The sequence below is a fragment of the Stomoxys calcitrans genome, chromosome 4, assembly GCF_963082655.1.
Source record: "Stomoxys calcitrans chromosome 4, idStoCalc2.1, whole genome shotgun sequence".
NCBI classification, from domain to species: Eukaryota; Metazoa; Arthropoda; class Insecta; order Diptera; family Muscidae; genus Stomoxys; species Stomoxys calcitrans.
Genome location: NC_081555.1, coordinates 77,942,557 through 77,957,437, shown reverse-complemented (window position 1 = coordinate 77,957,437; position 14,881 = coordinate 77,942,557). Strand labels below are relative to the sequence as shown.

The window sequence follows — 14,881 nt, the reverse complement described above, 5'->3', positions numbered from 1 at the left end:
GTCATCTGACGACTCCTTGCTTTTAATATTCATACAGCTGGGAAACTTCAGTGCCCTCCGTTTAGTATGTATGGATTCGAACAAGTAAATATACCGGACGACACTTTGAATATACACCACCTCGGGTATATATGTAAACCGCCTTTTGTCATAATCCGATGAAAAATGCATAATTTATGCACTCAAAGCAACTATATGGAAATATGGTCCGATTTGGACCGAATTCGGAACGGACATTGAGTGGTCTGATAAATACAAGTCACTGTTCAATGTTGTAGACCAAAATTTGCTTTTTTTTGGTAGCCATATCCAAATATAGACCGATCTGAATCATTTAGAACAAGGATGTGGAAAAGCCTAACTTAAGCCACTGTACCAATTCCAAATATTAAATTTGGACTTCCGTTGTTGGAAATCATAACGGAATACCACACACAACATTTTAGCCAAATTGGACAAAAATTGTGGGCTCAAGAAGTCAAAGCCAAATCGGGAGATCGTTTTATGTGGGAGCAATATCAGATTATAGACCGGTTAAATCCATATTTGGCACAGTGTTTGACAGTTATAATAGTACACTACGTGCAACATTTCAGCCAAATTGGACAAAAATTGCGGCTTCCAGGGGCTCAAGAAATCAAATCGGGAGATCGGTTTCCATGGGAGCTATATCAGTTTATAGACCGATTTGGACCGTACTTGTACTTGGCACAGTTGTTGGAAGTCATATGGAACACCATGTGGAACATTTCAGTTAAATTGGACAATAGTTGCGGCTTGTAAGGTCTTAAGAAGTCAAATCGGGAGCCTCGGTTTATATAGGAGCTTCATCAGGTTATAGACCGAATTAAACCGTACTTGGCACAGTGTTTTTGGCACTCATAATAGAACACTACGTGCAGCATTTCAGCCAAATTGGACAAAAATTGCGGCTTCCAGGGGCTCAAGAATTCAAATCGGGAGATCGGTTTATATGGGAGCTATATCTAAATGTGAACCGATATTGTCAATTTACAATCCGTGATGACCTACATCAACATTAACTATCTGACCAAAATTGCAAAAGGCTATATTTATGCGTTCAACCGCTATGGTGATTTCGACAGACAGATGAACGTACGAACAGACATGGCTAGATCGACACAGAGCGTCGTGACGATCACGAATATATATACTTTATGGGGTCTTAGACGAATATTTCGAGGTATTACAAACAGAATGACTATATTAGTATACGCACATCCTAAGGTGGTGGATATAAAAAGATGTCGAAAGGCATAACACAACTCAGTCTCGCAAATTTCGGCAACATTGGACTATGGAAAAACGAGCAAATATTTTCAAACTGTAAAAACTCCGGTTGACAAATGACAACGTTACCCAAATCTGACGAACGTATATATGGGAGCTATATCTAATTCTGAACCGATTCCGAGCAAACTTCTCAGATAATGTGGTAGTCTTCGAGGAAAGCGTTGGCAAGATTGGTGAAACAATACGCTTGCAGTGGCTCTGGGCCGATATCTATGAAATTCACCAGTAATATTGAGAGTCATAAGAAAATCCTTCTGGCAAAATTTCGACAGAATCGGATAACAAATGATTACTTTTTTGCAATATATCCCAAAGTCGGACGAACATATATAAGAGAGCTATATCTAAATCTGAACGGATTTCGACCAAACTCCTCATATACTGTGGCAGTCGCCGAGGAAAGCGTTGTGCAAAATTTTGGCAAGATGCATCAATAAATGTGCTTGATGAGACTTTATATATATATATATATATATATATATATATATATATATATATATATATATATATATATATATATATATATATTTATTTATATACATATATATATATATATATATATATATATATATATATATATATATAGGACAGACGGACATAGCTAAATCGAATCAGAAAGTGATTCTGAGTCGATCGATATGCTTATCAATGGATCTATCTCTCTTCATTTTGGGTGTTACAAACAAATTCACTTAAGTTTTGATACCCCGATATACAGATATACACATGACTATCGTTAAAGCTTCTAAGAGTGTTTCGTGTAATTCTGTTTCTGTTTCCGTTGAGCCGATCAGAATTGCATTAGCTTACTGGTAATACTGTTAATAAATCAGTGCTTACAAAGATTTATCTTTAAATTGAAACATAAATAATATTGATATTGGTTAAATAAGAAATCTACGCACTTTAGGCTATATTCAATAAATTATGCCCTTTGAATAACCGCATCGAAGCAATTGATTTTTTTCCTATTTGCAAAAGTACATAGAAATGTCCTTCGATATTCTTCTACAAAATTGTATTACAAATAAGAGAACCAATTGCATTTTGCCCTCAAAGATTCGCTTTGAAACCTATGTAGGGCAATACAAAATTCGCTTTTGACAATAACAATAACTCTCCACCCATATTTGCTTCTTTGGTAAGCTTCATCGCTTTTCTTCTTTTTGTTTTTCATTTTGTGCAATTTACCCGCGCCGCGCCCTATTAACTCGGGGACACGGTCATAATTTATGAAATGGGTGAAACTACTTAAATGGACTAACAGAATAACGACTTACTTGCCAATTGCTGACTCTGCAACAGCAGCTGGGCCAGCAATTGCGTATCGAATGCTGACGCTTGACCCGTATTCTGATACTCATCCTCGCTGCTGCTGTTGTATGCATGACGACTATGCCACTCGGCCGAACGTTGACGACGTATATTGTGTTCGCCACCACTGAAGTAATATTCACTTCCGCCACCGCCACTGCCACCACGTTTGCGGCCAATTGTCCCTGAATGGCTGGACATTTTGATGGGCTAGTGAGCTGTTGGTTGATGTTTTGGCTATTTTCTTCTTTACTCCTTGCTATTGTTGTCGCCGTCGACGTGCAAGGCGCACGGCTCTAGGCCATCTATTCGTGGAAGATAGGTTGGCAGTGTTTCTGCTCGGTTAGCCACTGAAATCGTTCTTCCTCTCCTCTGTTTTGTTTAATCGTAAGCTCCCACCACCTCGTTTCTTAATCGGTTATGGTTGAGCTTTCTATTATCGTCACTTATACCATCTACAACTCCAACAACAAATGATATGGACGTTATAAAAGTCAGATATATAGGTGGGTATCTTTTGGCTGGACAATTTGTGATCGTTGCTGCTGGTGTTGTTGTTGGGGCGTTGGTAGTACTGCCAACTGTTTTTGATTTATAGACATTCCCACGAATAGGGACAGACAACTCTGATGCCTGGCGTTCCATTCATGGGCCATAACGCATTTGTACAGTTGTCCTCTTCACACATGGACTTGTGTTCCTCGGAGGTCGTTGGGATGCTTGTTTCTGCAAAGATAAGAGCAAATGGAAATAATTTAAGTTTAATTAAAAAACAAATCTTTATAGGCACAAATATATGATATATTGGCACATGTAAACTGGTCATGTTAGAAAAAGGTCATAAAATTGTAGGCAATAAAAGTGATATATTGCGGGTGATTATTTAAAGGTGTAGGTAGCATTTAGCATTGGCTAGCAAAAATACATGCATATATTCTGTTGTTATTTGGTTTCTGTCGAGCCTTTTAACTCGGAGTGGTTAGGTGTTAGAATGAGAAGTCTAAGAACATTAATATAATTTGAATAAAGGACATGTTATAACATAAATCTCAGTCACACAATTATAATGGACTCTAATGGGAATCGTAAAATTCCAAAAATTCTATGGAAGTTTTAGAAAATTAGGAAGGTAAATTAGCATGCCGATTATCGGCATGTACACCTAAAATTAGGAATAATTTCCACTTTATATTTCAGATGAATTTGGATATTAAATGGAACCGTTGCATGTAGTGGACATGTTGCAAATCGGCTTTGAAGGTTATATCTTCACGTCGCTATAGAAACATATTTGTAAGAGGTTTTCCTGCTACTTAAGGCAGCTACAAGTGATATTTTCCTCTAAGTGGTTGATGATTTGCGTTTGCTTTTAGAAATAATGCTTAGAATGGACTCCAAGGACTCAACAATTTCGTGCCACTAACTCTAAGTCGATCATCAAAAAAAAAAGAGACTCCCTTAGTTGGGCTCTGGTCATAGCTCAAGCCCAAGCCAGGATATGATAACGGTTCCTAGAATCTTTAATTTTTGCTGGTTTGATAGAAGTTTGGTATGCGAAATAAAATTATGCCCTTCAACTAAATTTATTTTGTGTACATTTTTAGCAGAATCCATGGTGGTGGGTTTCCAAGATTCGGCCCAGCCGAACTTAGCACGCTCTTGCTTGTTTTCAGCTCCATATTGTCATGGTCGATAAATATGGGTGTGCGATGGCCAGATATTAGAACCTGAAAATAGATATAAAATTCGTGCTTTACTAACAAATTTACTTTTTTTGAGCCTCAGTCATGGTCGATCGGTTTTTGGAGTGGGGCCGTCACTTCTGCTGGTTGTGGGGTTGGCGGTCCTTCCAGGTATCCCACCCCAAATTTTACCGCAAAATTTTTGGTGTTCGCTTGAATCGCCTTACCATCCCCATGATCAGTCGCCTTTGAAAATTAAAGTAAGGGAAAAGGTCCCGCCCCTTCAGATATCGAAAAATAAAGTTTCATACATTTACCACGGGCCATTATGCATCATTTGTTAACATATCAAGGAGATCGCTTCAGCAGTTTTTTTGCACAAATAACTCTTACTAGTGTAGGTGGGTTGTGATTGTAAATAGGCCATCTTTTGATATAACTGCCACATAAACCGATCTTGGGTCTTGACTTCTTGAGATTCTAGAGGGCGCAATTCTTATCTGATTTGGCTGAAATTTTGCGTGGGTGTTTTGGTATCACATCCAACAACTGTGTCAGGTATGGTCCTGATATAGCTCCTAACCTGATATAGCTGCCATATAAACCGACCTTGGGTCTTGATTTCTAGAGCTTCTATCTTATCCGATTTGGCTGAAATTTTGCATGAAGTGTTCTGGTACGACTTCCAATAACTTTGTCAAGTATAGTCTATATCAGTCTGTAACCTTATATAGCCGCCATATAAACCGATCTCCCAAATAGACTCTTTGAGCCTCTAGAGGGCGCAATTCTTATCCGATTTGGCCGAAATTTTACATGAAGTGTTTTATTTTGACTTCCAATAACAGTGTTTGGTATGGTCTAAATCAGTCTATATCCTGAAATAGCCGCCATATAAACCGGTCTTCAGATTGGACTTCTTGGGCTTCTAGAGGGCGAAATTCTTATCCAATATGATTGAAATTTTGCATATGTCGTTTTGGTTTGACTTCCAACAACTGTTTCAAGTATGGTCTAAATCGGTATATAAACTGATATAGCTGCCTTATAAACCGATCTCCCAGTTTGACTTTTTGAGCCTCTGAAGTGTGCAATTATTACTCGATTTGCCTGAAATATTGAAGGTAGTGTTTTTCTATGACTAATGTTTTCTATTCGAAAAAATTCGTTTAAAGAACTTGAACTTGAAATGCGATCCATGATGGAGGCTACAAAAGATTGAGCCCGGACCAAACCATTTGAGATATTGCAAAATCTTTGTTATTGGCTTGAAGTAAAATCAAAGCATATTTGAATGAAAGTCGACTTCGTTCATATGGCCACCGCGATTACGTGAAAGTCGATTTCGTTCATATGGCCACCGCGATTACGTTTACATCTGGCAATACATTGGACCCAATTTTCGATGACTATGAGCTCTTCCAACATCACATAATTGGAGAAAACCGAAAAGAAACTAGTAAAAATATGCCGTTTTAGAACGGGCAAAGATATCATTATGAAGTTCGGAATGGTCATAGATGAAGTGAGTTAGCGAGATCGTGTGAAAAATTTCAAGGCCCTAGATTGTCCGGGTGCCTTTTGGCAGACCCCTAAAGTTTGTCACCTCATTATTTCGAAATTTTATTGGGGCTGCCAAAATTTCGTTTGTGGTCTTATTTCCAATTTATCTGCTCAAAAATCCCTACGAAAAAGTCCACTTGAGGTCTACAATATCACCACTGGATTCGGGGTCTTTATTGATAAAAACTGGCTTATATATTGCGTTTTAAGTGAAATTTTAACAAGATATGTCAACCTAAAACTTGGAAAACCCTCGAGTTAAAAAATTCCAAAGCCCAAATCCCCTAATTTGCCACATGTCTTTTTATACCCACCACCGAAGGATGGGGTTATATCATTACGTCAGTCCGTTTGCAACACATCGAAATATCCATTTCCGACCCTATAAAGTATATATTTTCTTGATCAGCGTAAAAATCTAAGACGATCTAGACATGTCCGCCCGTCTGTCTGTTGAAATCACGCTACAGTCTTTAAAAAGAGAGACAATGAGCTGAAATTTTGCACAGATTCTTTTTTTTATCCATAAGCAGGTTAAGTTCGAAGATGGCCTATATTGGACTATATCTTGATAGAGCTATTGAGCTGAAACTTTGCACAGATTCCTTTTTTGTCCATAAGCAGGTTAAATTCAAAGATGGGCTATATCGGACTATATCTTGATATAGCCCCCATATAGACCGATCCGCTGATTTAGGGTCTTAGGCTAATAAGGGCCACAATTATTATCCGATTTTCTAAAATTTGGGACTATGAGTTGTATCAGGCCCTTCGACATCCTTCGTTTATTTGGCCCGGATCGGTTCAGATTTGGATATAGCTGCCATCTAGACCGATCCTCCGATTTAGGGTCTTAGGCCCATACAAGCCACATTTATTATCCGATTTTGCTGAAACTTGGGACGGTGAGTTGCGTTAGGCCCTTCGATATCCTTCGTTAACCGAATCGGTCCAGATTTGGTTATAGCTGCCATATAGACCGATCCTCCGATTTGGGGTCTTAGGGCCATAAAAGCCACATTTATTATCCGATTTTGCTAAAATTTGGGGCAGTGAGTTGTCTTAGGCCCTTCAACATCTTTCTTCAATTAATCGGATCAGATCTGGACATAGCTGCCATATAGACCGATTCCTCGATTTAAGGTTTTGGGCCAATAAAAAGCCCATTTATTATCCGATGTCGCCGAAATTTGCGACAGTGAGTTAGGACCCTTGACATACGTCTGCAATATGGCACAGATCGGTCCAGATTTAGATATAGCTGCCATATAGACCAATCTCGGTTTTAGGTTTGGTCCCATAAAAGGCGCATTTATTGTCCGATGTCGCCGAAATTGGGGACAGTGAGTTGCAATCTCCAACTACCTACATCAAAAAGATAAAGATGCCGTAATAAATTGAAAACCTACTGGCCAAAATTCGGAAGTCTACTCAGAAGAAGGCTTGGACAATATAATTAAGATTGTCGAAGCATAGAAGACATTGACGAAAGGAAATCAGCCCAAGAAAAACCCCGGATGACCGGGTGATTCGAAATATTGGTCCTTGAGAGGTCCTTGTATTCATAACAGAACACGTCGTGAAGAAGCGGAAGTATTTTGGGATGTGTATTATACACGGCTCAAAGAATACAACAAGATTATCAGAGCGGCAAAACGTGCCTCCGTAAAGCTTTTCTGCGACCATGTCGATAGCGTTAATGACGCCGCCAAGATGATAAACTTTCTCTCAAAAACCCATGTCCCAACTGAAATGTTAGTAGATGACATGAGAGTGAGAGCAGAGACAACGGAGGATATGTTGAGGCTTTTGATGAGAATCCATTTTCCACAGGATACGACGGGACTCACGCCGGAATCTTGGAATATTGAGGTTTTTCAAAGGCTTATCTTAACGGAATATATGGTCAAGGAATCCTTGAGGAGCTTGAAAGCATTTAAGTCACCCGGACCTGTTGGAATATATCCGGCTATATTACAAAAGCAGGCCAACTATCTGTCGGCTCATCTGCCCACTAGTTTTACGGCGTGCCTAGGACTTGCATATACTCCAAAAGCCTGGCAGGAGGCAAGGGTGATATTTTTACCCAAGCGCGGCAATCCAAGTTATGCGACATCAAAGGCCTACAGACCCATGAGCCTTACGTCCTTTCTACTCGAACGTATAGTGGATACCATGATAAAGAATAGGACATCCAGGGAATTGCTCATATACAAACAGCATGCCTATGACAAGGGAAGGTCGGTGGAGACTGCCTTTCAAGAGGTTGTACATAAAATAGAATAATCCTTCGATGCCAAAACGTACACACTGGCGGTATGTATTGACATCGAGCGGGCTTTTAACAATGTGCTGACCGACACACTGATCCAATGCTTAGACCAGTACCGGGTAGATCAGGCCCTTAAAAACTGGATAAACCATATGCTAAGGAATAGATGCATAAATTGTGGATCCCATAATATAAATATAAGGAAGAAAGTGACACAGGGCACTCCACAGTGAGGCATTTAATAGCCACTCCTATGGGTGACCACCATGAATGAACTATTTTGAATGCTGACTGAAAAGGGAGTTGAATCCGTATGCTACGCAGACAATGTTAGAATACTTCTTAGGGGTAAGGATCCGAACGAGCTATGCAGAAGAGCCGAAAGGGTCTTGCATATGGCATATGAATGGGCTAGACCCAGAGGTCTCAATGTTAACCCAGAGATGACTGAAATATGGCTTTTCACTAGGAATACGAATGTGGGTCAATTTGACGCACCACGTTTCCTCAATAAAACAATTTCGGTATCTGACAAGGTCAAATACTAAGGTGTGATCTTGGTCAGGAAACTGAATTGGAAGTGTCACATTCTGAGAAAGTCCGAGATGTTGGTCACAATATAGACAAGCCGTAGGCTCGAAAAGGAGCCTATATCTGAGGATAGTCAACAGGCTCAACAGGAGCGTGATTAGACCAATGCTTACTTACCCCTCAATAGTTTGCTGGACTACTTTTGAGAAAAAGTGCAATGTAATGACCATACAACGGGTTCATAGAACCTGTTGTCTTAGCATAGGCGGAGCGATAACGACCACACCCACTGGAGACTATTCTAGAAATCCAACCCATTGACATACAGATTAAGTGTGAGGCAGCCACTGCGGCTATGAGACTGTAGGCGATGGGAGAATCGATTGAGGATGGGAGCAGCTCATAACATCGCGGTATAATCGAGGCGACGATAAGAAACCTGGAAGATAGGGAAGAGGTTTCCCATCGGATAGCTGGGACGGCACTTGAGGTCGAGTGCGAAGCACCGCTGCCATCGGCACAGTCTTGGATTGACTTAAACTTGGTATTGCCACCTGGAAGTTCATGTTACACGGATAGATCAAAGCTAGAGGAAGGAGTGGGCCTGGGGGTCTACATTGAGAACCAAAGGACTGAGATCTGTTTTAGACTGCCTTACCATAATACGGTCTTGCAGGCGGAGATCCGGGCGATCATGGAATGCGTGAAATGGTGTGGGGCTAACGCGAGGACGTCGAGTGTGAACATCTTTACGGACAATAAAATTGCCATAAGGGCAAAAACAACCAAGACGGTAAGGTCACGAACAGTCTTGAGGTGTAAGAAGGAGATTAACGCTTTCTCTGAGGATGGCACAATCCGCATCGTTTGGGTGCCGGGCCATAACTGAGTAAGGGGAAATGAAAGGGCAGACGATTTGCAGTGAAATCCAGAGGACTGCCGTCAATAAAATTAGTTAGCGAAACCTTTCCGGTCGACGCAGTCCGAGTGTAGAGCGAAGACGGCGAACGCCCGTAAGACTGTGGAACAGCAAAACAATCCAGTAGGACGGCGAAAATCCTATGGGGTGATCCGGATAGTGAGAGAACAAGGCTATTGCTGAAAGGAAGTAAGAAGGTGATCAGTATAGCTTTTGGTATCATAACGGCTTATATAGGAATAAGAGCTTACTTATGCAAAATCAGAGCGACAAGTGATAGCATGCGGAGAAAATGATGAGACTTTGGAGCATTTCCTATGCTATTTGTAAGTAGCACGGAATTCCTAATTTTTTTTCGAGTTTACTTTTTAATTTTTAGAGCGCACAACAAGTCGATTACCGGCTTAGATGTATGTCCAAAGTTGCATGGGCGGAGTAATATCCGCACCATCTTTTCAACCTAACCTACCCCAAAAAGATGTAAAATTTAGAAAACTTGATGACAGTTTGTGAATTGAATCATTGGCTTTTCATGTTTTTTATTGATTTTAGTTTCGATCTAATGCTTTTCTTTATTCTGGTAGCGTTGTCTTTTTTTCCAATGAGTTTCACAACAAAAAATGTTTAGGCTCCACTTGCATTTCGACATGATGGCATGAAAATACAAAGAAAAATGAACTCACACACCCGACTGTTGCTAAGGTTCAACCTGTTTTGCCTCTCTTCAGGAAATAATTAAGAAAAACATTCCACAAAATTAATGTTCTTTTAATTATTAAGCTCTAATGATGCAGAAGCATTTTGAATTTGTTATCATTCTTCGGAAAACAACCACACTGAACCCGAGAGATACGAATATTTGTTTGTGCCTTCAGACAACACAAAACGTTAATTGTGCACCTTTTTATTCGCAATAACAATCCGTGACTTACATCTTTGAAGAGAATTGTTCTCTAAATCATGTTTTCCTCGCCCTGTCCTTTAGCCGTTGTTTAGTCAACATAATTGTGATTTACTGCCGGTTGGTTACCTTTTTTGTGTTGTACGCAAAACTCATTCGCCCTAACCTTCTTGAAAACCGGGGGTTAACTCCATCCAGCACAGTTTAAAAGGGTTGTTTTTCGTCATACCAGAGATCGCTAAAGTGTCCATATCAGAAGTTGAACAGAAATCCATTTGTTTTGTCTTTGTTGAATGCCAGTCAAAACGAAGAAAAAAAAGGGTTATATTTGAAAATGTGTTTCAATTTTTTTTTCGGCTTTTTGGGTGCTGTGCGCTGGGCGTGTGGATCCCTGGCGTCTCCTTCGTGCTGACTCGGCTCTGCCAAAATGAGAAGCATTTGTGTTTAATGCTGTGCGGTTTCATAATAATGGCTAATTATCAACTAATTGTAAAGGCAATAAATTTTTTAAAGCCACTTATGTTTATGTTACGCATTTGTTGGAAATTTTGAAGGGGTTTACGCACAAAGCCACAAACGCCCGAACTCTCGCACACACACAACCGCACACGAATGTGCACAAACACACGACCACTAGCACACCGGTTTTATACGCTGCTTTTTTGTGAGCAATGAAAAGTTTATGAATGCTGTCTGTTTATTTGTATTTGCTTGAGCTGCGAGTTACTGTGGCTCAAAATGTGTTAGTTTAGAATTTTCAGTTTTTCTAATAACAAAAGTAAACGAGGATGTTGAAGTTGATATTCAAATACTAAAAGTAGTTTAAATACTGTTAAGTTTTCTCACTTTGAAATGTAAACAGAAATAAGGTAAACACTTAATGCTAAAACCGTTAATAACACTGCTGTGGTACAGGATATGTAAACTAATACCGATTGCCGCAGAGCCACTTTGTTTTGTGTCGTCTTAGCAATGTCCGGTTTCTGGTTTGAACCGTTGTTTGAGGGGGGCGGACGTGTTTTAATGGGGAGGGCTTACTGATTCCACACACGATAGTTACATCAGTATTAACCTGCAACCGGTTGGCAGTCTGTTTCTCGTTAAGCACGTCTTAAGTCTGATAGTAAGCTTACTGTCAAAACCACGAAATTTTTGTGTCTCGATTGGATCCCCAATTGTTAAAAATTAGCTGGTTTTTGCCATTATAAAATCAGCTGATTTCCACGATTTATCGACCAAACCGAATGACAACAAGTAAAAAGGCGTTAAATTCGGCCCGGTCGAACTTTGGATACCCACCACCTCGGGTATATATGTAAACCACCTTTCATCAAAATCCGGTGAAAATGGCATACCTTATGTCCCATAGTAGTTATATCGAAATATGATCCGATTTGGACCAAATACTAATAAGTACAAGCCATTGTTCAATTGTGTATAACAAAATATTGGTCTTTTTAGTAGCTATATCTAAAAATAAACCGATCTGAACTATATACAACATGGATGTCGAAAAGCCTAACATAAATCAATGTGTCAAATTTCAGTTAAGTCGGACTATAAATGCGCCTTATTTGGGGCCAAGACTTTAAATCGAGATATCGGTCTATATGGCAGCTATATGCAAATCTTGATCGATCTAGACCAATTTGCAGAAATATGTCAAGGGGTTTAACTTAACTCTCTGTCCCAAATTTCGGCGACATTGGATAATAAATGCGCCTTTTATGGGCCTGTAGCGTGATTTCAACAGACAGACGGACAAACGGACGGACATGTCTAGATCGTCTTAGATTTTTAAGCTGATCAAGAATATATATACTTTATAGGGTCGGAAATAGATATTTCGATGTGTTGCAAACGGAATGACAAAATGAATATACCTACATCCTTCGGTGGTGGATATAAAAAGTAAGTGGTTTTTGCAGTTAAAATGGACTGTAAATACACATCAGCACCGATAATGATATAAGGCCGTATTGTATTTTTCGCTGCAGAACCTCGACCATTGGAATGGATGCACCATGCTCTACTAGTCGACTGATTTGCAGAGACTTGTGGCGCCGCCTTGATCGGGTCTAGAGGAAAATAGCGGTTCAATGTCGATTAGGCATGCTTCCCAAAACATAGAAAGACTCAAAAGGTTTAACGAAAGGCTCTCACTAATGAGAGACTCCATTAAGTGGGTTCGGCACCTCCTCCAGATTGTGACGATGCATACTGTCATAATGACCAATTCAAACTAATATCTTTTAGGAATCAATGCTCAACCAATATGTACCATTGCCAACTAAAAACATGTAAGGAAAAGTTAAGGTCGGGCGCAGCCGACTATATAATAGCCTACACCTACACGTCAATCCAAGACATCGAAATAGAAACACTGGTATTGCCATCTCGAAGATCATGTTACACGGATGGATCAAAGCTAGAGAACAGAGTGGGCCTGGGGTCTACATGGAGAACTCAGAGACTGAGATCTGTTTTAGACCGCCTGACCACAATTTGATCCTGCAGGCGGAGATCCGGGCTATCACGGAATGCGTGAGTTGTTGTGGTGCTAACGCGAGGACGTCTAGTGTGAACATCTTTACGGACAATAAAATTGCCATAAGGGCATAAACAACCAAGACGGTTAGGTCACGAACAGTCTTGAAGTGTAAGAAGGAGATTAACGATTTCTCTGAGGATGGCACAATACGCATCGTTTGGGTGCCGGGCCATAACTGAGTAAGGGAAAATAAAGGGGCAGACGATTTGGCGGTGAATGCCAGATAACTGCCGTCAACAAACTTGGTTAACCCGAAGCCTTTCGAGTCGACGCAGTCCGAGCTAAGGGAGTGGGGGGCGAATGCGCATGCAACATTTGGGAAAAGCGAAACGAAAGGCAGGACGGCGGAAATGCTATCGGGTGATCCAGATCGTGAGAAGACAAGGCTATTACTGAAAGGAAGCTAGAAGTAGGTCAATATAGCTATTGGTATCATAACCGGACACATAGGACTACTAGCTCACTTATGTAAATTCGGTACGTCAAGCGATAGCATGTGTAGGGCATGCAGGGAAAATGATGAGACGTTGGAGCATTTCCTTTGTTATTGCCCGGCTGTCGCGTCTAACAAATACCGGCACTTAGGTGGACACTATACCAGACATGAAACAATTAAGGATTTTGTAAGTAGCATGGAATTCCTAACTTAAAATTTTCTTTTTAGAGATTACTTTTTAGTTTTTAGAGCGCCATAGTGGCATGGGCATAAAAGGCCATATCGGATGAAAGATAAATATGGTAGCTATATCTAAATCTTAACCGATTTTGATGTAATTATGCACACGTCAAACAAATCACTTCGTACCAAATTTTGTAAAGAACGGACCAATATTGTAGCTTCTACAGCATTAAAATTATATATAGGAAAAAGATATGTATGGAAGCTACATCTAAATTTGGACCGATTTTTTCAAAATCAAAAGCATTCTTTATTGACCAAAAAAGTTACTTATGCAAAAGTTTATGACAGTCAGACAACAAATGCAGCCTGTACCTCGATTACAAGAATACATGGCCAGACAGACGGACATGGCTAAGTCGAAACAGGAAGTGATTCTAAGCCGATACATATCGATGGGTCTAGCTCTTCTCCTTCTTAGCGTTACAAATAAATGCACAAAGTTATATTACCCTGTACTACAGTGGTGGTGTAGTGTATAAAGATTGGTGAAATTTTGCTAAAATCACCACTTGGTTTGGTCAAGAAGGAACCTAAATAGTTAACAAATTTAAGAATTAGTTAACAAATTTAAGAACAGCAATCCAAAAATTTCATTCGGCTACTGGAAGATTGGTCGTGGCTGATGGAAACTGGACGAGAGGAAGGCTCTGCGATGGGGCCAGCTGGTCTTGTTTGAATCGGTTATTCGGTTGGACTTGGCTCAATGTGTGCACAAGCGGTAAACATTCGAACGCAGGGGGTACATCGATAACAACAGCAGGGGGCAGCATCAAAGTAGGACTCGCAAATGTCCAGCGCCCTGAGGAAAAGCGTTGTCATTGCTCTCTTAATGGGGCCTAAATGCGCAAGGCAGCTATGAAATTCCTCTTGGTGGCAGGAGGATTTAAATTACTTAAAGCTGGACTAAAACTACTCAAAACTGCATTCACCGTAGCGCAGAGTTTTGAATGTCCGCCTATGACGCTGAACTCCTCGGTTCGAAACCTGGCGAGAACATCCCAAAAATCTTCCTCCTAATGCAGGCGACAGTTGTGAGACACTATGCATAGAAGTCACGTAAAACTTTTCTCCAAAGATGTGTCGCACTGCGGCACGCCATTCGGACTCGGCTAAAAAAAGGAGATCCCTTATCATTGAGCTCAAACTTGAATC

The 14,881-nt window shown here is 40.3% G+C and overlaps 1 protein-coding gene across 1 annotated transcript in view; it reads right to left on the bottom strand.

Annotated features, from left to right (window-relative positions):
• The window catches only part of LOC106086554 (teneurin-a), a 1,121,402-nt gene that overhangs the window by 783,907 nt on the left and 322,614 nt on the right, over positions 1-14,881 (bottom strand). The window contains exon 3 of the mRNA XM_059366919.1: positions 2,595-3,354. Coding sequence (XP_059222902.1) covers positions 2,595-2,829 — 235 coding nt within the window. The 5' untranslated portion in view covers positions 2,830-3,354. The remainder of the gene's footprint in view (positions 1-2,594; positions 3,355-14,881) is intronic.